At 42.3% G+C, this 25,723-nt stretch overlaps 1 protein-coding gene across 2 annotated transcripts in view; it reads left to right on the top strand.

Annotated features, from left to right (window-relative positions):
- Positions 1 to 25,723, top strand: part of kirrel1b (kirre like nephrin family adhesion molecule 1b) — a 188,201-nt gene that overhangs the window by 139,914 nt on the left and 22,564 nt on the right. For both annotated transcript variants that reach the window (XM_061979020.1, XM_061979019.1), the window contains exons 5-11: positions 965 to 1,115; positions 1,270 to 1,375; positions 3,345 to 3,493; positions 7,004 to 7,131; positions 7,502 to 7,628; positions 9,509 to 9,609; positions 19,424 to 19,640. In XM_061979020.1, coding sequence (XP_061835004.1) covers positions 965 to 1,115; positions 1,270 to 1,375; positions 3,345 to 3,493; positions 7,004 to 7,131; positions 7,502 to 7,628; positions 9,509 to 9,609; positions 19,424 to 19,640 — 979 coding nt within the window. The remainder of the gene's footprint in view (positions 1 to 964; positions 1,116 to 1,269; positions 1,376 to 3,344; positions 3,494 to 7,003; positions 7,132 to 7,501; positions 7,629 to 9,508; positions 9,610 to 19,423; positions 19,641 to 25,723) is intronic.

Here is a 25,723-nt window from a genome sequence, read left to right as displayed (position 1 = left end):
GGAGGTGGGGGGTGGGGGCGGGGGGCGTGGTTAAGAGGGGAGGAGTATATTTACAACTAGAATTCACCAAGTCAAGTATTTCATATATATATATATATATATATATATATATATATATATATATATATATATATATATATATATCCCCGCGACCCCGAAGGGAATAAGCGGTAGAAAATGGATGGATGGATGGATGAATGGATGGATATATATATATATATATATATATATATATATAAAAGAAATAATTGACTTTCAGTGAATTCTAGCTATAAATATATATTTATTTTATTATATATATATATATATATATATATATATATATATATATATATATATATATATATATATATATATATATATATATATATATATATAAATAAAAGAAATACTTGAATTTCAGTGTTCATTTATTTACACATATACACACACATAACACTCATCTACTCATTGTTGAGTTAAGGGTTGAATTGTCCATCCTTGTTCTATTCTCTGTCATGTTCTCTATCTTTCTAACCATGCTGAACACCCTCTCTGATGATGCATTGCTGTGGGCACGCACAAAAGGGCTTTCATCAAATGCACTAGATGGCAGTATTGTCCTGTTTAAGAGTGTCACAACATTGCTGTTTTTACGGCAGACGAACTGCTTTACTGTAGACGTTGTTTATATTGTGGGAAAGCGGACTCAGGTCCGCATGGAGCTGGAGGGGGCGTGGCCTCCAGCTCGGCCTGAATTTCGGGAGATTTTCGGGAGGAAATTTGTCCCGGGAGGTTTTCTGGGAGAGGCGCTGAATTTCGGGAGTCTCCCGGAAAATCCCGGAGGGTTGGCAAGTATGGGAGAGCGTCCTATAACATGTAGCAATGTGTTTCTATCAACATGATCAACATGACCTCGCCTCCCTGCTCCCTGTCATCTCTCATTGGTCTTCTTTCTCTCCACCCAACTTGGGCGTCCTACCAGGAGGTGCTGCCTGACAGGAAGAGAGTTACAACCAGGAGCTACCTTCCCATCATGCCGACGGACACGGACAGCAGCAGTAACTTTACTTGCGTGGCCAGCAACCCGGCGGTCCCCATGGGCAAACGAGCCACCATCATGCTCAACGTGCACCGTATGTTTGCGTTGTTAATGGCACTGCAGTCCAGAAAGATGAAAAGTCAAATATTTGAGACCTCCAAGTAGAAAAAAACACCATCATAGGTCAGGTTTTGGATTTATGACTTTATCCTGTTGAGATTTTGTGCCATGCGTGTTTCCCTGTACAGATCCTCCGACAGTGACTTTGTCCATTGAGCCTCGGTCGGTGCTGGAAGGCGAGAGAGTCACCTTCACCTGCCAAGCCATCGCAAACCCACCCATCATGGGCTACAGGTTAGGGGGAAACTTGAGTTATTTTTTTTCACCAACACAGATGTCCAGAATACTGTGGAATTTTGCGATGAAAACAGACGACTTAATAGCTGGCCACCATGCTGTCCCAAAATGTCCTCTACAATCCGCGACGTCACGCGCAGGCGTCATCATACGGAGACGTTTTCAGCAGGATATTTTGCGCGAAATTTAAAATTGCACTTTAGAACGCTAACCCGGCCGTATTGGCATGTGTTGCAATGTTAAGATTTCATCATTGATATATAAACTATCAGACTGCGTGGTCGGTAGTAGTGGGTTTCAGTAGGCCTTTAAGAAATATGTTCCTACCGGTCCGTTTCCATCCCGGGAGAACAAACCTCGTAGTAAGCTGCAAAAACCCAGCCGTGACAGTTTGATACTTTACATTGGTTTTGGATGATACCACAAATTTGGGTATCAATCCGATACCAAGTCGTTACAGGATCATACATTGGTCATATTCAAAGTCCTCATGTGTCCAGTGACGTATTTACTGAGTTTATAAACGTAATATACATTTTAAAAAAACGAAAGAAGATGTTGTAATGCCAAAAAATATCGACGTAATCATAGTAGTATCAACTAGATACACAACTGTACTTGGTATCATTACAGTGGGGTGGATCCACCAATGGTGTTTGTTTACATTTTGACGCCGGTGAGCTACGGTGTGTAGTGAAGCATGTTTAGCTATTCCTCGTCCTGCAGGGATGATACTTGTAAGAAACTTACTTTATTTGTCGCCATGGAGGTGAGGATTAGTGATGGGGCTGGACTTTAGCCGCTAGCTAGCTAGCCATATTTTAAAGCACCTCTTCAGGTTGGCGTTTCAGTGTTATAACTTCAACTTTATCGTTAGTTTTTAAGCCAAAATGCGTCCGTTCTCCCTTTTCTGTCTACACACTGTGTCTGCTTGTAAGTACTCTGTGATTGTGCACTGCCGAACATGCTCGTCTGCTCGTAAACCAGCAATAACACGACGGAGGTGCGGGGGGTGGGTATTGGTGGGGTGGCGGTATAGTACCGAATATGATTCATTAGTATCGCAGTACTATACCAATACCGGTATACCTTACAACCCTATGAGAAAGTTATGTATTGGGTCAGCAATTAGTACAGTAGGAGCTGTACAGTAAATGATAGGCTGGCATTGTGATTGTCATATATGTCTGTTCCTCAACTTACCTCATTTTCTGCCTCGAATTGACTCCAACCAGGATTCTGTAGGCGTTTAAAGTGACCAATTGGAAAGGAGGGGAGTTGCTGGACTGCGTATTCAATGACCGCACCTCAGTGCCAAAAGGGTGTGACGTCACATGCATAGAAAGACACATCGCGAGTGTAAACAGAGTCTGCGTGTGAGCAAAAACACTCCGCCTGCACAGAGAAGTAAAAATGACTACGCACGAGCACAAAATGAGTACTTGCGCACATAGCGTGTTTTTTGCGTGCAAGTCTTTTGCCACTGTTCTGACACCATCAATTCTTGACAAAAAGCTACCGTGTGGTGTGTTGCCGCACATGCTGCACTTAGAAAGAGTGCAAATCTTTTTAAATGCAAATCATTTCTTATTCATGCGTTCCCATTGACACCCAGCAGCCGTCATTGTGATAGAATTTGCTACTGAGTGCTGCAAAAACTTGAGACTTCCACTGAGGGTCCCTTTGTGGGAGCTCTGCCAGATGCTCCTCCACTAAGCCCAGTGAGTGAATATTAAAACGTCACCTAGTGGCAGATTTGTTGTATAGTAATAGGATTTGGAGTCACATACAGCACAATATATAGTTCATATAAATGGCAGAAGGAGAGAAATATAGTTTTCAAATTTGCAATCGAGCCCCTCGGCTTTTGACATAAATGTTTCATCTATAATACAGTAATTGGTAATAGAAGTCATAATTGAAGCGTCATCACAAAAAAAGCTACGGTTTTCTGCATCTCCATCAGGTGGGCTAAAGGCGGCGTGCTGCTGGAGGGCGCCAGAGAGAGTGTGTTTGCCACCACGGCCGACCACTCCTTCTTCACGGAGCCCGTGTCCTGTCAGGTCTTCAATGCTGTGGGCAGCACCAACGTCAGCATCCTAGTGGACGTCCACTGTAAGAACACACACAAAAGGAATCAAACAGGGGTGTCCAAACCTTTTAGGAGGGGCCACAAACTAATCCAGAGTCCATTTTGATATTTAATTGTTTGTAAAAAGTCTAAATAGAATTTAACCCTTGTGTGGTGTTCGGGTCTGTGGGACCAGATTTAATTTTTTATTAAAAGAAAAATGATACAATTAATTAATTTTTCAAACCGAGACTCACTGACTTTGGCTCATTTTCGGTGAAGAATATATATCAGAATACATATTTAATGACCACACACCGTATGGTTTCTATTACATATAAGATGTCCGGGTCCACTGGACCAGGGTCTAATAGAAGTGTGGAAATTGATGTTCTGTGTACCACACACACACACACACACACACACACACACACACACACACACACACACACACACACACACACACACACACACACACACACACACACACACACACACAGCAGGCCTAGACAGGAGGAGGACAGAGTGTAGGTACACAGAACATCAGAGGGTCAAATGTGCGAGAAAATGAGAGAAGACAGTGTTGACAAACAATGTTGCAACCTTGTGTGGGAACCGCAGGTGCAGAAACACAAAAGAAGAATCCCTGCGGGATGCAGAAACTGGCAGAGAAATTTTCCATGCAACGTTCATATTGTTGTTACTCAGCCAGCATTTGTGAGTCTGATGGACCCGTTGCATTTTGTGGCTTTTAATGCCTCACAATCAAGCACTTTTATGTTAAAATACTGAACAGATGTTTGTTGGGATAAGGTACCGGTACTCATAATCAAACACTTTTATGTTAAAATACTGAACAGATGTTTACCTTATCCCAATAAACATCTGTTCAGTATTTTAACATAAAAGTGTTTGTTTGGGAGGCATTAAAAGCCACAAAATGCAACGGGTCCATCAGACCCACAAACGCTGGCTGAGTAACAACAATATGAACATTACACAAGGGTTAAATATACTGTTTTTTTTTTTTTTTTAATGTACAGTGCATCAGCAAAGTATTCACAGTGCTTCCCTTTTTCCACATTTTGTTTTGTTACAGCTATAATCCAAAATAGAATAAATTAATTTGTGTCCTCAAAATTTGACACACAATACCCCATAATGACAACGTGAAAAAAAAGAGACATTTTTGCAAATGTATTAAAACTAGAACTCGCAGTTGGGAGAGTGGCCGTGCCAGCAACCTGAGGGTTCCTGATTCGATCCCCACCTTCTACCAACCTCGTCACGTCCATTGTGTCCTTGAGCAAGACACTTCACCATTGTTCCTGATGGGTCGTGGTTAGGGCCTTTCATGGCAGCTCCCGTCATCAGTGTGTGAATGTGTGTGTGAATGTGGAAATGTGTCCTGGGCATGACGTTAAAATGCATCCGGCAGTGGAGACTCTTCTATGGGGTCTTGGGGCATTAGGAGGTTTACCCCTTTACTACTGTTACCCCAGGTGGCCCTTGGCAAAGGCCAAGTACTTGACTGCCCCCTACCCAGGGATGCGGTGAAGACCTCAACGGCGGAGCAGGCGGAAGATGGTAGATTTAAGAACTACCTCAACGGCTGCGATGGCGGAAGAAGAATGCAGCAGAAAAGGGTCCCCAGTCGTCTTGGACTCCATGCCACTGGACCCTGACCCGATTCTGTCAAGGATCGTGTGGTGACTGTCTGTGCACCAGTCTACCCACGTTAAATAAAGTCACGCACAGGCATCCTCCATAATGGGATACACCCCTACCAGGAGGATCGTCATACTCGTTTGAGTGACCGCTGATGAATGTGGAAATAGTGTCAAAGCACTTTGAGTACCTTGAAGGTAGAAAAATGCTATACAAGTATAACCCGTTTACCATTTACATGTACATACAGCAATTATCACAGCCTTTGCAACAGAGCTCCAAAGTGAGATCAGGCGCATTCTGTTTCAACTGATCATCCTTGAGATGTTCCTACAGCTTAATTGGAGTCCACCTGTGGTAAATTCAGTTGGTTGGACATGATTTGGAAAGGCACACACCTATCTATACATACGGTCCCACTCTTGACAGTGCATGGCAGAGAATTTAAAAAAAAACCTTTGAGACAGGATTGTCTCAAGGCACAAATCTGGGGAAGGGTACAGAAAATGAGCACAGTGCCCTCTACCATTTGTAAATGGAAGAAGTTTGGAACCACTGGGACTCCTCCCAGAGCTGGCCTACTCTCTGAACTGTCAAGAAAGTGACGAAGAACTTGATGGTCACTCTGTCAGAGCTACAACATTACAGACATCCATCTCTGCAGCAGTCAACCAATCAGGCCTGTATGGCATAGTGGCCAGACGGAAGCTATTTCTTAGTAAAAGTTTATCAAAATGCACCTGAAAGACTCTCAGACCATGAGAAACAAAATTGCCCGGTCTGATGAGACAAAGATTGAACTCTTTGGCGTGAGGGAAACAGCCTGTTTGTATTATTGGTATTTGTATTAAACCTTTGCTGTTGTTGTTTTTATAGTTTTCTTGCTTCATTGTGTTTGAAGAATGTAAAATATAGAATAACGAATAGGCAAATTTCCACCGGGCCGCACTTGGGACACCCCTGGCTGAACATTGTCTATCCCAGGGGTCTGCAACCCGCGGCTCCGGAGCCGCATGCGGCTCTTTGATCACTCTGATGCGGCTCAGCTGCATACTTGCCGACCCCTCTGATTTTACCGGGAGGTTTCCGGATTCCAGTGCCTCTCCACCAAACCCTGCCCCCCCCAACCCCGCCCACCTCAATCGACGTACGGAGGGGGGGGGGGGTTTGGTGGTAGCGGGGGTGTATAATGTAGCCCGGAAGAGTTAGGGATGCATGGGATTCTGAGTATTTGTTCTGTCGTGTTTATGTTGTGTTACGGTGCGGATGTTCTCCCGAAATGTGTTTGTCATTCTTGTTTGGTGTGGGTTCACCGTGTGGCGCATATTAGTAAGAGTGTTAAAGTTGTTTAAACGGGCACCCTCAGTGTGACCTGTATGGCTGTTGAACAAGTATGCCTTGCAGTCACTTATGTGTGTCTGCAGAAGCCGCATACAACATGTGACTGGGCTGGCAAGCTGTCTGTACAGGTTGTAGAGGGCGCTAAAGGCAGTGTCATCATAGCACGCCCTTATTATTGTTGTTTGGGTGAAAATCAGCAGACACTCGAGAGAATAGTTGCTCTGAAATTCAGGAGTCTCCCGGAAAAATTGGGAGGGTTGCTGCTGTCAAGCGGCATTCATATAAAACTCGCGGGCCGCACTAACATGAAATTTTCATATTAAGGTGCGGGCCGCGTGTCTGAGACCCCTGGTTTATACGTAGCACAAAGCAAAAAAAAAACTTTGTATGCAGTGCTATTTCATTTTAAGTTTCAAAAGAGTTTTGTGGCTCCCATTGTTTTCTTTATTTTGTTAAACGGTTTAAAATGACTCTTTGAGTGGTAAAGGTTGCCGACCCCTGGTCTATCCTGTGGAGGTGAGGATCATTTCTATGTCTTGTCTCAGTTGGACCCATCCTGGTGGTGGAACCACGGCCCATCGCGGTTGACGTGAACTCGGACGTCACCCTGAACTGCAAGTGGTCCGGCAACCCCCCACTGACCCTCACGTGGACCAAGAAGGGCTCCAACATGGTGAGCTTATGTGACCTTTGAAAGCTTGTTTAAATATCCAGCTAGAGAGCGGCACAGAGAGGAAACCTGTGTTGTCTGAAACGTTCCAATCCTCCAGAAAGCCTTTTATTGACGTCTAAAACTCAGACTTCATAAATGTTTGCTTAGTTGTAAAGCAGACAGTTTGTAGAAAGACTGTGTCTCCATTTCTTCCATATTTAATTCATGCTTAACAGTTTAAGAAAAGCTCCAGGAGAAAAACTAATGGAGCCTGCTGAGTAAATCAACATGTTTTATGAATTAAATATGTGTCTATCGCACTCCTGCTTTTTGTCCCCTGCTGCCCGTCTACGTCTGCAGTACGACTTCAGCGTCTACTCTTTGTGTTCAGGTGCTGAGCAACAACAACCAGCTCTACTTGAAGTCCGTGAGCCAAGCCGACGCCGGACAATACGTCTGCAAGGCCATCGTGCCACGCATTGGCGTGGGAGAGACCGAGGTTACGCTCACTGTTAACGGTCAGTCGCTGTGCATTTACCAGGCTACTGACCTAATGACCTACTTACCTACCATGTACCTTTCCCATGTTTGAATGTAAACAAATGCCATTGGTGGATCTACACCTGACATCCACTGTAATGATACCAAGTACAGGAGCGTATCTAGTCCATACTACTATGATTACATCGATATTTTTTAGCATCACTAAATCTTTTTTAGTTGTTTTTTTTGTTTATGATTATAATGTATATTTATTTAATATAATTGATATTATGTTATATAATAATATTTATATTATATACTATAGACTGGACTCTCACAATATTATGCTAGAGTTTCTCATTGTATCCCATTGGGTTGAGTTTTTCCTTGCCCTGATGTGGGATCTGAACCAAGGATGTCGTTGTGGCTTGTTCAGCCCTTTGAGACACTTGTGATTTAGGGCTATATAAATAGACATTGATTGATTGATTGATTGATTGATTGATAAACTCAGGAAATATGTTCCTAGACACATGAGGACTTTAAATATGACCAATATATGATTCTGTAACTACTTGATATCGGATAGATACCTAAAGTTGTGGTATCATCCAAAACTAATGTAAAGTATCAAACAACAGAAGAATAAGTGATTATTACATTTTAACAGAAGTGTAGATAGAACATGTTAAAAGAGAAAATAAGCAGATATTAACAGTAAATGAACAAGTAGATTAATAATTCATTTTCTACCACTTGTCCTTAATAATGTTGACAAAATAATAGAATGGAAAATGACACAATATGTTACTGCATATGTCAGCAGACTAATTAGGAGCCTTTGTTTGCTTACTTACTAATAAAAGACAAGTTGTCTTGTATAAGGATGTCCGATAATATCGGACTGCCGATATTATCGGCCGATAAATGCTTTGAAATGTAATATCGGAAATTAACGGTATCAGTTTGAAAATTATCGGTATCGGTTTCAAAAAGTAAAATTTATGACTTTTTAAAACGCCGCTGTGTACATGGACGTAGGGAGAAGTACAGAGCGCCAATACACCTTAAAGGTATTGCCTTTGCGTGCTGGCCCAGTCACATAATATCTACTGCTTTTCACACACACAAGTGAATGCAACCATAATTAGTCAACAGCTATACAGCTCACACTGAGGGTGGCCGTATAAACAACTTTAACACTGTTACAAATATGCGCCACACTGTGAACCCACAGCAAACAAGAATGACAAACACATTTCGGGAGAACATCCGCACCGTAACACAACATAAACACCACAGAACAAATACCCAGAACCCCTTGCAGCACTAACTCTTCTGGGACGCTACAATATACACCCCCCGCTAACACACACCCCACCCACCCACCTTAACCCCGCTCACCTCAACCTCCAATGCACTTTGTGACTTCAAATATAAATATTTTTCCATAACTTGAGTTGATTTATTTCAGAAAACCTTGTTACATTGTTTAATGCATCCAGCAGGGCACCACAACAAAATTAGGCATAATAATGTGTTAATTCCACGACTGTATATATCGGTATCTGTTGATACCGGAATCGGTAATTAAGAGTTGGAAAATATCGGGATATCGGCAAAAAAGCCATTATAGGACATCTCTAGTCTTGTATGTTCACTATTTTATTTAAGGACAAACTTGCAATAAGAAACATATGTTTAATGTACCCTAAGATTTTTTGTTAAAACAAAGCCAATAATGCCATTTTTTGTGGTCCCCTTTATTTAGAAAAGTATTGAAAAGTACCGAAAAGTATCGGTACCGGTACCAAAATATTGGTATCGGGACAACAAAGGTACCTACAATATGTAACAGGCCATCCTTTCGTCACAGTTCTATCACATTGTTATAGTGTGTGCTTTCTTTTGCCAGGCCCTCCCATCATCTCCAGTGATCCCATCCAGTACGCCGTCAGGGGGGAGAGAGGAGAAATCAAGTGCTACATCGCCAGCACCCCCCCACCCGACAAGATTGTAAGTCCATCACGAGGAGGAACATCACCATCCTGTCTTTTGGAGTGGTATACAAAATAATTGGTGTAGTGCGGCAATGTGAGATGACTCACTCAAAAACAGCTGCTGTGTGTGTGTGTGTGTGTGTGTGTGTGTGTGGGGGGGGGGGGTTGGTCTTCAGAAAGCTTTCTTTGTTGTACCCATCGAGATGTTAAATTGCAGCAGATGAGGAAAGGACATAGTGGACTGCTTGCGTCATGTTTTTCATGACTTACTGGCACTTTGTGTTTCAAGTCTTCCAAGCCCCCAAAACCTCTACAATGTAGTGCGAGCGATTCAATTCCTCCTTGAAGGAGACCCATTTTCTTCAAAGCAGTGTTTCTGCTGCAGAGCGCGCTAATATAATATCTGCCCGTGTGCCACCGCTGCACAATTCTGTGCGCCGCGCGCTCATTTTTGTGGCCGAGTGAGACACTTGATGGAACTGCGGATTAATACAAAGCGACGGCCTCATTTCAAACCTTTTTCATAAAGTGCACGTGCCTGCGTGTGTGTGTGTGTGTGTGTGTGTGTGTGTGTGTGTGTGTGTGTGTGTGTGTGTGTGTGTGTGTGTGTGTGTGTGTGTGTGTGTGTGTGTGTGTGCGTGTGTGTGTGCGTGCGCACGCGCGCGTATGAGGGCAAGACTGTGTACCTTTCAGCGTCAATTATCCAATTTTGCTGTGCCAACATGACAGAAATCAGAGCTTTTAGGAGGATTCAGCCCCCTGCTGCACTTGCAGAGAGCTCAGAGCGTATAATGTGATACGACATTATAGTCGCGGCTTAATACACAGACACAAGGACTTATAAAATATGGAGTTTGTGTGCGTGTGTGTGTGTGCGTGCATTGGAGGTTCCTAAATAAATCTGTCCCTGTGCACATTGTGGACTCGCCTCACTTTTGGAGACAAGACACAAGTCGCCATAAAGTAAATTGACACTTTAGATCTCTGAGATTTGAAGAGGTTTTGTTTTTTTTGTCCCATAGTGTGGCCAGTGTGAAATGTGTCTCCCGGGGGACAAAAATGGTGTCGCCAGTGCACTGCAGAAGACTTATGCTATGAGAGAGACCTAGTAATCACATTTCTCGATTATTTGCACGCACTTTTATTCTTTAAAGGGGAACATTATCACCAGACCTATGTAAGCGTCAATATATACCTTGATGTTGCAGAAAAAAAACCATATATTTTTTTAACCGATTTCCGAACTCTAAATGGGTGAATTTTGTCGAATTAAACGCCTTTCTATTATTCGCTCTCGGAGCGATGACGTCACAAAGTGACGTCACATCGGGAAGCAATCCGCCATTTTCTCACTTTCGTCGGTGTGTTGTCGGAGGGTGTAACAACACGAACAGGGACGGATTCAAGTTGCACCAGTGGCCCAAAGATGCGAAAGTGGCAAGAAATTGGACGAAATTTGTTCAAAATACGAGGGTGTGGGGAAAGCCGACGAAATGGTCAGTCGTTTGTTCCGCACACTTTACCGACGAAAGCTATGCTACGATAGAGATGGCAACCGTCCCTTATGCCACCGAAGATGATCAAGAGAAGAATATCGACCCTAGCTTCCCTGGCCTGCTGACATCAACTCCAAAACTGGACAGATCAGCTTTCAGGAAAAGAGAGCGGATGAGGGTATGTCTACAGAATATATTAATTGATGAAAACTTTATTCATTACTCGCGGTTTGATTATATAATTATTATATATATGATTATATATAAACTGTGTTTACCAATAATTTAGCTTAAAAACATTTATTTTTTTCAATCATTCGAGTACATTCGGGTAGTCTTGTGTAATGCAGTATTTTGTGTCTATTTAGGTATGGTTAACCTGAGTGCTGAAATCGTGGAAAAATATATGTTCTTAGCGCGCCTGAAATGGGCTGTCTGCACTCTCAAAGTGCATGTTGTTGCCAAATGTATTTCATATGCTGTAAACCTAGTTCATAGTTGTTAGTTTCCTTTAATGCCAAACAAACACATACCAATCGTTGGTTAGAAGGCGATCGCCGAATTCGTCCTCGCTTTCTCCCGTGTCGCTGGCTGCCGTGTCGTTTTCGTCGGTTTCGCTTGCATACGGTTCAAACCGATATGGCTCAATAGCTTCAGTTTCTTCTTCAATTTCGTTTTCGCTACCTGCCTCCACACTACAACCATCCGTTTCAATACATGCGTAATCTGTTGAATCGCTTAAGCCGCTGAAATCCGAGTCTGAATCCGAGCTAATGTCGCTATACCTTGCTGTTCTACCCGCCATGTTTGTTTTTGTTGGCATCACTGTGTGACGTCACAGGAAAATGGACGGGTGTATATAACGATGGTTAAAATCAGGCACTTTGAAGCTTTTTTTAGGGATATTGCGTGATGGGTAAAATTTTGAAAAAAACTTTGAAAAATAAAATAAGCCACTGGGAACTGATTTTTAATGGTTTTAACCCTTCTGAAATTGTGATAATGTTCCCCTTTAAAGAGGTTAAAAGGTGCATTAGCCCCGTACTACCCATGTATGGGCCTATGTATATTTGATATCACCCTATCCATATTTAATAATTCCAAATGGCTAGCTCAGTCAGAGTGTAAATCTAAAAAAAAAAGTAGATTATGTTATGACTTATAGTTTTAGCACTGATATTGGTACTTGCCAGGTTCAAACACTGATGACATCTATTAAACAAGACAAGAAGCAAAGAATTAAACCGAGACAGAATTCAATTTGGACTCAATTGAGGAGGGACGCCGGGACACTGTACTCTTGTACAGTCTCCAGCACGCTCTGGCGAAAGATTGTACGCTTCCTCCTTGATGGGTCAAATGCAGAGAATAATCTCGCCACACCTAGTGTGTGTGTGACAATCATTGGTACTTTAACTTTTTAACTTTTTTTTTATTTGACTTTCCCTGACCACATGACCACAGCTGCTTCCAAAATTGAATTTATTTAACTCATCCATTCTTTCATTCTTTCACTCACAAAATAATCTTACTTATCTCAACATATGAAATGTAACTTACTTCACCAATTATTATTTATTTACTTATTTTTATTGTGATTACTTATGGAGTATATTGTGAATAAATTGAGAACAGGAAGTGAACAAAAGTTTTAGCAACTGTTATGTAAAAGAAAAGGGGTAGGATTAAATAAGCTCTGCTTCTTCCTACTCCTTTTCGAACATGTTGAAAAGAGAAACGGGAGATTGTGATGTATCATGTTGTATGCTTGCATGTTCAAAATAAACTCAAACTCAAAAGGGAAGTGGGTCGTAAACAGCATTGCCTTTGGTTACAGAACAGTTCAAAAGAAAAGGTCGTAAACACTTCACAGAAAAGGTCATAAAAACAGTTCGAAGAAGAGGTTTGTAAAAGAGTTCAAAGAGAGGTTCGTAGAACAGTTCAAAAAGCGGTCGCCTGGAGGGGAGTCTGGTCCTGCTTCCTCTTCGCTTTTGTAGTCCTTGGGTCAGACAATATCTTTCTGTTTGATTAATACATGAAGAATCAGAACACCTTCATTTTGCTTCCCCCCCTACACTGGAGTATTACGAGCCTTACTCTTGGTAGGTTCCAAAAACAGCTTTTGCTTTTCACCAGGGACTCAATGTAACACAAAGTTTTTGTGATAACTTAGAAACAATTATTCTAACAGTACTGGTGATGTAATATCAATCAATCAATCAAAGTTTATTCATATAGCCCTTAATCACAAGTGTCTCAAACAACATCCTCGGCTCAGATCCCACATCAGGGCAAGAAAAAAACTCAACCCAATGGGATACAATGAGAAACCTCAGTAACTAGTTTAGTTCCGTGGTGTCCGAAGTAGCGGCCTGGGGGTCTTTTTATAGCCCGCAGGTCAAGTTTTGTTGGCCCGCAGTGTTTTGTCAAACAGTACAATAAACAGTAAAAATGTAAAAAACAATTATAGCCTAATGTCACGTTCAGGTCGCATTAAAGCAAGAGTCGTGTTCCCAAGATGCGAAAGGAAAGGCAGGAAGCAGGTAAGATGCTGATTTAATCCCTCTTTAAACGAGGCAAAAATACATAGAGTTGTGTCGCTGAAAAGTACACGAGAAGCGTAGCAAACATAAAGCTTTTGGCACAACCCGAACAACTTGGGTAGTAGGGCAAAGACAAATATAAACAGTTGCTAACGACGAACATAAATCTCGCAAGGACTAGCAGGGTTTATTAAAGGGGCGTGATTAGGGGCAGCAGCCGGTGGAAACACTCGTCAATAAACAGAAACTGGTGTGTGTGTGATCAGCGCACCTAAAAACCAGAATAGAAACAAAGGAAGAAGTGCTAAAACAAAAATAAACTCAAAACCATGGAGGATAACAGGAAAAAAACCATTACAAAGCTTTCAATAACAATCCGAATAATGCGTGCTAAATAGCGTGTGCAAAGTAAAAAAAAAAATTGCATGTTCTATTAGTGATCGTGTTGCTTGTGATTTACTAAAACTGCATGTACAATTGATAACAAATGCAAAAGTGGTACAGACCACCCTATTTAAATTAGGATTGTGCGTGTACTAAGCAGTTTTACCATGAAAACACTCAATTAAAGCACATTCAAGTTATAATGCTCGAAACCTATGCGCAATGTTGAAAAAATAGCACACGTCGACAGTATTATTTGTAACAACTTTTCTGCAATATAAAATCGTAATCTATACAACAGAAACTACTTTTAGCACATTGAAGTAGCTCCCTGCAGGGGGGCGCACAGCACCCCAGCACATTCGTATGGAATGATCCAAACGCAAGAAAATGCATATTGCAAAATGTTTTTTCACATGCAAAGTATTTAAATTACCGTATTTTTCAGACTATAAGTCGCAGTTTTTTTCATAGTTTGGCCGGGTTCCAGTGCGATTTATATATGTTTTTTTCCTTCTTTATTATGCATTTTCGGCAGGTGCGACTTATACTCCGGTGCGACTTATACTCCGAAAATTACGGTATATATACGAAATGAAAACATTAACACTATTAAATAAATGCCAGCAGGCACCAAAATGCATCAATTGAATTAGTTTTAATCAGCCCCCTAAATCATCCAGCAGCCATAAAATATTACAGTGATATTGCTGAATAGACATAATGTCTATTATGTTTTATTAATGACAGGTAGCAAGACAGATTCCCTGTCCAGCTGTCTTTTCAGCGCCATCCCCTCCTTTCTCACAGCCGTGTGTGTAACTGTGCCAGTTTGCACATACTTATCAGACATACTAAATAAAGGCTCAACAGAGCGCCCGCAGATCCATTTCGGCATTTATAAATCACATTGCGCACGCTGAGTAATTATATTTGCATCTTCTCCTCCCAGTATTGTGGATGTTCTAATAATCAGCATATATTCTGCATATTCATGAAGACAGATATCAAGTTTTCACTAGAGATGTCCGATAATGGCTTTTTTGCCGATATTCCGATATTGTCCAACTCTTAATTACCGATTCCGATACCAACCGATACCGATATATACAGTCGTGGAATTAACACATTATTATGCCTAATTCTGTTGTGATGCCCCGCTGGATGCATTAAACAATGTAACAAGGTTTTCTAAAATAAATCAACTCAAGTTATGGAAAAAAAATGCCAACATGGCACTGCCATATTTATTATTGAAGTCACAAAGTGCATTCTTTTTTTTTTACATGCCTCAAAATAGCAGCTTGGAATTTGGGACATGCTCTCCCTGAGAGAGCATGAGGAGGTTGAGGTGGGCGGGTGGGGGTAGGGGGTAGCGGGGGGTGTATATTGTAGCGTCCCGGAAGAGTTAGTGCTGCAAGGGGTTCTGGATATTTGTTCTGTTGTGTTTATGTTGTGTTACAGTGCGGATGTTCTCCCGAAATGTGTTTGTCATTCTTGTTTGGTGTGGGTTCACAGTGTGGCGCATATTTGTAACAGTGTTAAAGTTGTTTATACGGCCACCCTCAGTGTGACCTGTACGGCTGTTGACCAAGTATGCTTGGCATTCACTTGTGTGTGTGAAAAGCCGTAGATATTATGTGATTGAGCCGGCATGCAACGGCAGTGCCTTTAAGGTTTATTGGCTAAGAAATTTACTTTATTTGTCACCATGGAGGCGAGGATTAGTGATTTAGAAGTAGCTGCAACACTGCAGACTGGGGCTGGACTTTAGCCGCTAGCTAGCTAGCCATGTCTTAAAGCACCACTTCCTGTGGGCGTCTCAGTGTTATAACTGTTACGATTTCGAGGCATTGTGATGCCGGAGGTCGTCTTTTCAAGATGCAGAGGGATGTCAGGAAGCGGCTTGCAGGTGAGAATAAATGATTTATTCTGATTGCAGAACAAAATGCTGCGCGGTGCACCACGGCACGGAAAACAAGAGGGTAGCAAAGATGCTAATATCAAAAATGTAAACTATGAGCGAAACTAGGAGCGTAACTTGTTGCGTAGGAGCAAACAAAACCAACAGCCCGAATGAGGCCAGCGCGTAAACTAAATAGCCCTCTGATTAGTGCCCGGGCAACAGGTGCGCGTCCGGGACACTAACCAGAGGCAGGTGACTATAATCTGCCGTCATGGCAACAGAAACAAACTCAAGAGGTGCTGAAAAACACAAGTGACTTGAAAACAAAAACAAAAATATGATCCGGGCAGCGGATCATAACAATAACTTCACCTTTATCGTAAGTTTTTAAGCCAAAATGCGTCCGTTCTCCCTTTTCTGTCTACACACATTGTCTGTTTGTAAGTACTCCGTGATTGTGCGCTGCCGAACATGCTCGTCTGCTCGTAAACCAGCAATGTCACGATGTGACGACGACGGGGGCGCGGACCGGTACTTTTCAGAGGCGGTATCGTACCGATTATGATTCATTAGTATCGTGGTACTATACTAATACCGGTATACTGTACAACCCTACAAGGTTACCAATGTTCCAGGTTACAAATATTACAATAGTGAAAGGAAACGACAAAGATGAGTAATAGAAAAAGTTTTGAATTTTTTTATTTTATTTTCGTCCTTTTCACACAAGCCGGTTTTCGTGCCGAATGTTGCGATAAGATCAATGAGGATTTGCATAAATGATGCCCGAAGGAATTCCACGCTTGTTGCAGTAAAGAGTGAAATTTAGATAAACATCGGCTAAGTCAACACAGCGGAGATTACATCTTTATTATGCTCATGTAGAGTTCTTCACTTACTTTTTATGCTCGTTAAAATAGGAAGAGTTGTATTAAGAGATGTGTCGAAGTATTCGGAAATTAGAGTCATTTAAGTATAAGATGGTGATCCTAAGGGGAGATACTGTTTATTGTGCTAAAGCAGTGGTTCTTAACCTGGGTTCGATCGAACCCTAGGGGTCCGGTGAGTCGGGCTCAGGGGTTCGGCGGAGGTCAAAACACACCCGACTCATCGTATAAATAAAAACTTCTCCCTATCGGCGTATTACGGATACTGCAATAGCAGAAGTCAGACTGATTTGCAGGTGTGTAATTTGTTGTGAGTTTATGCGCTGTGTTGGTTTTGTTCTTTGAACAAGGTGATGTTCATGCACGGTTAATTTTGTGCACCAGTAAAAAAACATGGTAACACTTTAGTATGGGGAACATATTCACCATTAATTAGTTGCTTATTAACATGCAAATTAGTAACATCTTGGCTCTTAACTAGTCATTATTAAGTACTTATTAATGCCTTATTCGGCATGGCCTTATTAGAACCCTAACCCTCTAACCCTGGCCCTAACCCTCTAACCCTAACCCTAACCAAATAACTCTAAATTAAGTTTTTGTTACTTAGAATATGTTCCCCTAGTGTCCAAAGATCTCTAAATTAAGTCTTTGTTACTTAGAATTTGTTCCCCTAGTGTCCAACAAACTCTAAATTAAAGGCCTACTGAAACCCACTACTACCGACCACGCAGTCTGATAGTTTATATATCAATGATGAAATCTTAACATTGCAACACATGCCAAAACGGCCGGGTTAGCTTATTAAAGTGCAATTTTAAATTTCGCGCAAAATATCCTGCTTAAAACGTCTCGGTATGATGACGTCAGCGCGTGACGTCACGGATTGTAGAGGACATTTTGGGACAGCATGGTGGCCAGCTATTAAGTCGTCTGTTTTCATCGCAAAATTCCACAGTATTCTGGACATCTGTGTTGGTGAATCTTTTGCAATTTGTTCAATGAACAATGGAGACAGCAAAGAAGAACGCTGTAGGTGGGAAGCGGTGTATTGCGGCCGACTGGAGCTACACAAACACAGCCGGTGTTTCATTGTTTACATTCCCGGAAGATGACAGTCAAGCTTTACCATTGGCCTGTGGAGAACTGGGACAACAGAGACTCTTACCAGGAGGACTTTGAGTTGGCTGCGCAGACACGGTACCGTGAGTACGCATGCAGCTGCGGCTTCCAAACATTTGATCGCTTGCCCGTACGTGCGTGCCGCTATGTGCATGTCACGTACGTAACTTTGGGGACTTTGGGGAAATATTTGTGCTGTATGAACTTTGGGGAGGTGAACGGTACTTTGGGCTGTGGGATTGAGTGTGTTGTGCAGGTGTTTGAGTTGTATTGGCGGGTTATATGGACGGGAGGGGGGAGGTGTTTGTTATGCGGGATTAATTTGTGGCATATTAAATATAAGCCTGGTTGTGTTGTGGCTAATAGAGTATATATATGTCTTGTGTTTATTTACTGTTTTAGTCATTCCCAGCTGAATATCAGGTCCCACCCGCCTCTCACAGCATCTTCCCTATCTGAATCGCTCCCACTGCCCTCTAGTCCTTCACTCTCACTTTCCTCATCCACGAATCTTTCATCCTCGCTCAAATTCATGGGGAAATCGGCGCTTTCTCTGTCCGAATTGCTCTCGCTGCTGGTGGCCATGATTGTAAACAATGTGCAGGTGTGAGGAGCTCCACAACCTGTGACGTCACGCTACTCGTCTGCTACTTCCGGTACAGGCAAGGCTTTTTTATCAGCGACCAAAAGTTGCGAACTTTATCGCCGATGTTCTCTACTAAATCCTTTCAGCAAAAATATGGCAATATCGCGAAATGATCAAGTATGACACATAGAATGGACCTGCTATCCCCGTTTAAATAAGAAAATCGCATTTCAGTAGGCCTTTAAGTCTTTGTTACTTAGAATTTGTTCCCCTAGTGTCCAAAAAACTCTAAATTAAGTTATTGTTACTTAGAATATGTTCCTCATACTAAAGTGTTACCAAAAACATATAACTTTGTCTTGAGTTTGAACAAAACCCAACATTTTATTTTTCACTAAAGAAGTGTTCGGTGAATGCGCATATGCAACTGGTGGGGTTCGGTACCTCCAACAAGGTTAAGAACCACTGTGCTAAAGCAATGTAAATGTGTAAAGTAAAATAGTAAAAATAGTATTGTCCTTGAAGTGCTTTGTAGCACAGCAGAGGTTTGCAAGAACATATTTCATATTTCGTACTTTTCAGTGCACACTTAAACTTCCATCAGCAATGGACCGCTGTGAGCACAATCACAGTCAACACCAGCGCCGAGCCAAGTTTGACATGAAGCAGCGAGCGTGGCGTTTGAAGCCGGTTCACAGGCGGTGGAAACGCTGTCGCAATCAGGAAGAACCGCGAGCGCGAAGCATCAAAAAAAGCTTTGCCACTTCAGTGAGCTTGCATCATGACAGAACATTGGTTGTCGCCAAGAATGTATTTACAGCATTGTTGTTTTTTTTATAAGCACAATGGCTTCATGTCGTGCTTGAAGACATGAAAAGGCGCATTAAATTCACCATGTTTTTCCAGGTGTGGGCGTGGAAAGAAAACGTGTGGGAGAAGGAGAAAGGCACCCTGATGGAAAGATACACAGTGGAGCAAAGTAAGCCGCCGTCGCAGGGCGGGGCCGTCCTCTCCACCCTCACCATCAACAACGTCATGGAGACCGACTTCCACTCGCCATACAACTGCACCGCCTGGAACTCCTTTGGCCCCCGCACTATGATTATCACTCTGGAAGAGAAAGGTGAGGAAGGGGCCAATCATCGCCATGCAAAGTAGAACACAAGCTGGTTGACTCCTTTAGTTGTTTCTAATTCCAAAACGCAGGTAATACTCAGTGTTGGGACTAACGCGTTACAAAGTTAACGCGTTATTTTTTTGTATTCAGTAATTTAGTTACCGTTACTACATGATGCGTTACTGCGTTATTTTACGTTACTTTTGATGTAGTATCGGCTAGAAACAGAAGCGCTGCGGTGTCGCGTTCTTCTGAATCTTCCTCTGTCACAAGCCGGAGAGAAGAAAAGAGGCGCGGTCTATGTGTGTGTGTGGGGGGGGAGGTGATCCGCGGTTTGATATATGAAACAAACAAAAAAAAGTTGTTGTCACGTTCAGTCCACACACAGCGTGGTCATGGCGAGCGGAGTAACGGAGGAGCTTGAACGCCCCCGCCATTGAATCGGTGTGTTTATAAGTGCAGACTCGGTTGTGCAAAACAAGGGTTTTAAACACATGCTGAACGTGCTTGAGCCACGTTACGACATCCCGTCGCGCACCCACTTCAGCAATAAGATTGTGCCAGATCCTTATGAGCAGGAGAAGAAAAAAGTTGTGGATGAACTATCCCGAGCATCATCTGTTGCGCTCATGACAGACGGGTGGACGTCCAGCGGAACTATAAGCGCTCACTTCATCACAGCAGACTGGGAGATGAGAAGACACGCCCCCTCTACGAGAGTCACCTTGCGCAGGTGCTGACACAAGCAGTGGAGGAATGGAAGATAAAGATATCCCAGTCACACGTGATAATGCCAAAAATCTAATAATTACAGAGAATGAGGCAGGACTGGGACCACAGATAGGTGCTTTGCACATGTAGTGAATTTGGCATCACAGAAGGGAATCTCAGTCAATAGGATGGAGCGCCTCTTTGGGAGGATCAGGAAGGTTTCTTACTTCCACCCAAGCACAACAGCTGCTCATGTGCTTAAGACAAAGCAAAAAATGCTAAAGCTGCCTGCTCATACATGATGTCCCAACGAGGTGGAACTCCACTTATGATATGTTGGAGCAGCAGGCAGCTATATACTCTGCATTGACCCACAACACCCTGAAGACAAATGTCACCCTGTCTGATGATGATGTGAGAGTGGCAGATGAGGTCCTCCAGGTGCTTAAAAGTGTTCCATCTCTACTGAGCACTGAAACTTCACCATCTGTGTCAATGATCCTGCCACTGAAAACAAGGATTCTACAATCCATGGCTCCAAGTGTGGAAGACAGCAGCATCACTCCAGATGTCAGGCTTTATTTCACTACCTATGTTTCAAGGAAGATGATGTTTCTTCTTATGTTGCACTTAAACTTGTTTTTTATTAATGGTCATTGGTCCAAGTTTAAAGAAAGGAGGAATGCCTTTTTATGTTGCACTGTTTTTCATTAATTATGTTAAAAGGAAAATAAAAATGCATGTCAAGTTGATCAACAGATTGTATTATTCTCCAGTGCAATAACAGTACTGAAATGAAGGCAAAAAGGGCATTAATGGGAGCTTTAAAAAAAAAAAGAAGAAAAAAAGAAGTAACTAAATAGTTACTTTTCACAGTAACGCATTACTTTTTGGTGTAAGTAACTGAGTTAGTAACTGAGTTACTTTTGAAATAAAGTAACTAGTAACTGTAACTAGTTACTGGTTTTCAGTAACTAACCCAACACTGGTAATACTTTTACTGAACAGCACATTTCAACATTCCTAACTGTCATAAAAGTGTAAAGGATAATTACTAGAGATGCCGATAAATGCTTTAAAATGTAATATCGGAAATGATCGGTTTCAAAATGATCCGTATCGGTTTCAAAAAGTAAAATTTATGATTTTTTAAAACGCCTCTGTGTACACGGACGTAGGGAGAAGTACAGAGCGCCAATATACCTTAGAGGCCCTGCCTTTGCGTGCCGGCCCAATCACATAATATCTACGGCTTTTCACACACACAAGTGAATGCAAGCATACTTGGTCAACGGCCATACAGGTCACACTGAGGGTGGCCGTATAAACAACTTTAACACTGTTACAAATATGCACCACACTCTGAACCCACACCAAACAAGAATGACAAACACATTTCGGGAGAACATCCGCACAGTAACACAACATAAACACAACAGAACAAATACCCAGAAACCCTTGCAGCACTAACTCTTCCGGGACGCTACAATATACACCCCCCGCTACCCCTTACCCCCCTCCCACCTCAACTCCGCCCCCCTCTGCAACCCCGCCCACCTCAACCTCCTCATGCTCTCTCAGGAAGAGCATGTCCCAAATTCCAAGCTGCTGTTTTGAGGCATGTTAAAAAAAAATAATGCACTTTGTGACTTCAATAATAAATATGGCAGTGCCATGTTGGCATTTTTTTCCATAACTTGAGTTGATTTATTTTGGAAAACCTTGTTACATTGTTTAATGCATCCAGCGGGGCATCACAACAAAATTAGGCATAATAATGTGTTAATTCCACGACTGTATATATCGGTATCGGTTGATATCGGTATCGGTAATTAAGAGTTGGACAATATCGGAATATCGGATATCGGCAAAAAAGCCATAATCGGACATCTCCAATAATTACCCACTGCATGATAAAAGTAAAATAACTTCAAACTACTGTGAAATAGAAACAAGTGATAATTGAAGAGAGGCTGTTAAGTCCAAAATCCAAATACCCTTACCAGAATTGTACCAATTTACAATACCTGGGAATCGATAATGGTGCTCAAAAGTGCCATGTTTTAGTACGTATGTGTGTGTGTGTGTCATGTGTAATAAATGTGAAATTTTTCATAATTTTAATGTAGCATTCAAAAATGAGCTGATAATGATTAGTCTGCCGTCTAGTTGATATACTGTATCGCTTTTTTGCACTTCTGAGTCTCGTTTGTAAGTATGCATTAGGGTTGTACGGTATACCGGTATTAGTATAGAACCGCGATACTAATGAATCATATTCGGTACTATACCGCCTCTGAAAAGTACCGGTCCGCCAACCCCCCGTGCTCCCGTCGTCGTCACGTCGTGTCATTGCTGGTTTACGAGCAGACGAGCATGTTCGGCAGCGCACAATCACAGAGTACTTACAAACAGACAAGGTGTGTAGACAGAAAAGGCAGAACGGACGCATTTTGGCTTAAAAACTAACGATAAAGGTGAAGTTATGACACTGAAACGCCCTCATGAAGACGTGCTTTAAGACATGGCTAGCTAGCTAGCGGCTAAAGTCCAGCCCCAGTCGGCAGTGTTGTAGCTACTTCTAAATCACTAAATCTCGCCTCCCTGGCGACAGATAAAGTAAGTTTCTTACAAGTATCATCCCTGCAGGACGAGGAATAGCTAAACATGCTTCTTTACACGCCGTAGCTCACCGGCGTCAAAATGTAAACAAACGCCATTGGTGGATCTACACCTAACATCCACTGTAATGATACCAAGTACAGTAGCGCATCTAGTCGATACTACTATGATTACGTCAATATTTTTTGGCATCACAACATCTTCTTTAGTTTTTTTAAAATGTATATTATGTTTATAAACTCATGAAATATGTCCCTGGGCACATGAGGACTTTGAATATGACCAATGTATGATCCTGTAACGACTTGGTATCGGACTGATACCCAAATTTGTGGTATCATCCAAAACTAATGTAAAATATCAAACCACAGAAGAATAAGTGATTATTACATTTTAACAGAAGTGTAGATAGAACATGTTAAAAGAGAAAGTAAGCAGATATTAACAGTAAATGAACTAGTAGATTAATAATTCATTTTCTACCACTTGTCCTTAATAATGTTGACAAAATAATAGAATGGAAAATGACACAATATGTTACTGCATATGTCAGCAGCTAAATTAGGAGCCTTTGTTTGCTTACTTACTAATAAAAAGACAAGTTGTCTAGTATGTTCACATGGCAACTAAATACAAACCCAGGGGTGCTCAAAAACAGGAACTGATGGAGTCCAAAACCATACAAAACATGATCCAGGCAACGGATCATCACATTGTGGTTTACCGTACATTTCAGAGCATTTGGGAGGACTTTGCGTGTATTTTTTTCGTGCAATCATGGATTTTCTCTGGTTACTCCAACTTAATCATATCCTAAAAACATGCATGTTAGGTTAATTGAAGACTCTAAATTGTCCATAGGTGTGAATAGTCGTTTACTGTATATCTGCTCTGTGATTGGCTGGCGATCAGCCCAGGGTATACCTCGTGTCTTGTCCGTTCGAGACTTCAAATAAATGAATGAATGAATGAATGGATAGATATATTGCAAGAGCACAGCAGCAACAGATCCAATGATGTAATTGGTAAAGGATCAAACTTATCAAACAGCAGTAATAGCGCTGATAAGCTCATAAATCAATCAATGTTTATCAATCAATGTTTACTTATATAGCCCTAAATCACGAGCGTCTCAAAGGGCTGCACAAACCACAACGACATCCTCGGCTCAGATCCCACATCAGGGCAAGAAAAACTCAACCCAGTGGGATGACAATGAGATACCTTGGATGGGACCGCAGATGTGGGGACCCCACCCCACCCCCCACCCCTCCCCCCATTTAGCTCTCGGCATATTTATTAATATAATAAAATGACGTGTGTAATAAATCAAGATACGTATGGTGTGACTATGTGTTTCGTTTAACTGAGTGTTACCAGGAGTCGTTGAAGGTGCGTGTTGAGCGAGATGCGGAAGTCCAGGGAGGGCAAGGCAATCTCGGAGGTCCGTGGGCAGGGGAGAGGTCAAAAGCAGGAGCGAGGCGTCAAGGTCCGCGTCCAGGCGAGAGGTCGAGATCCAGGAAGGCAGCCAGGGAACCAGAGGGAATTCGGGGAAACGAGACACACAGCTCGAAACCAGGAAACGGAGGACACAAGACGATGAGCACAGAGGAGGAGAAACAAAGAGAGAAAGAATTCAAGATTCAAGATTGTTTATTGTCATATGCACAGTTAAACAGACAGTTTGCCGTACAATGAAAATCTTACTTTGCGAGTCCACCCTTCAACAAGTCACACGGTTCTTAGCTAAAAATTAAAAATAAAAATAAAAATGTATATGCAAGGCACAGTAAGTAACATAACATTATTGCACATTCTGATTGAAAGTCAAGAGTATAAATATGGAGGTGACCTTGGGTCACAGCAGCAGTTAAAGTGTCTTTAGTGATCAAAGGTGAAAAGTGTCTACAGTGATGGTTCACAGTTCGGGGGTGGTCATGGTAGCTGTCTTTTGTTCAAAAAGACAAAAGTAACATGGGGGGGATCTAGCATTCACAAGTTAGCATTCACAAGCCTGATGGCCTGTGGGTAGAAACTGTTTTGTCAGTCTCGTAGTCCTGGATTTCAGGCTCCTGTATCGTCTGCCTGATGGTAGGAGGCTGAAGAGCCTGTGCTGGGGGTGTGTACTGTCCTTTATGAAGTTGTGTGCTCTCCTGGTGGCCCTGGTAGAGTACATGTCCTGTAGTGAGGGGAAGGCTGCTCCTGATATGTACTGAGCAGTTTTAATCACTCTCTGGAGTGCCTTCCTGTCCTTAGCAGTGCAGTTTCCATACCAGACCGTAATTGAGCTGGTAAGGACACTCTCAACCATACTTCTATAGAAGTTGCTGAGAATTTTGGGTGGCATGCCAAATTTTCTCAGCCTTCTTAGGAAGTACAGTCGCTGCTGGGCTTTCTTTATTGTTTGTTGGGTGTTGTGATCCCAGGTGAGGTCCTCGCTGATGTGGGTCCTGAGGGATTTAAAGGTTTTTACCCTGTCCACCTTTGTCCCCCCTATGTACAGAGGTGTGTAGTGGGTACTCCTTCTCCGTGGGTCAATAATCATCTCCTTGGTCTTGTCTGTGTTCAAGAAGAGATTATTATCCTGACACCAGGCCACCAGTTCCGCTACCTCCCTTCTGTATGCTGCCTCAGCTACCCCGGTGATCAGTCCGACGACCGTAGTATCATCTGCAAACTTAATGATACTGGTGTTGTTCTGGGAGGCCACACAGTCGTGTGTGAAGAGAATGCACATAGGGAGAGAGCTAGAGACG

The sequence above is a fragment of the Nerophis lumbriciformis genome, linkage group LG19 (assembly GCF_033978685.3).
Source record: "Nerophis lumbriciformis linkage group LG19, RoL_Nlum_v2.1, whole genome shotgun sequence".
Lineage (NCBI taxonomy): Eukaryota > Metazoa > Chordata > Actinopteri > Syngnathiformes > Syngnathidae > Nerophis > Nerophis lumbriciformis.
The sequence above is the reverse complement of the archived record's forward strand: the minus strand, read 5'-3'. Positions and strand labels throughout refer to the sequence as shown.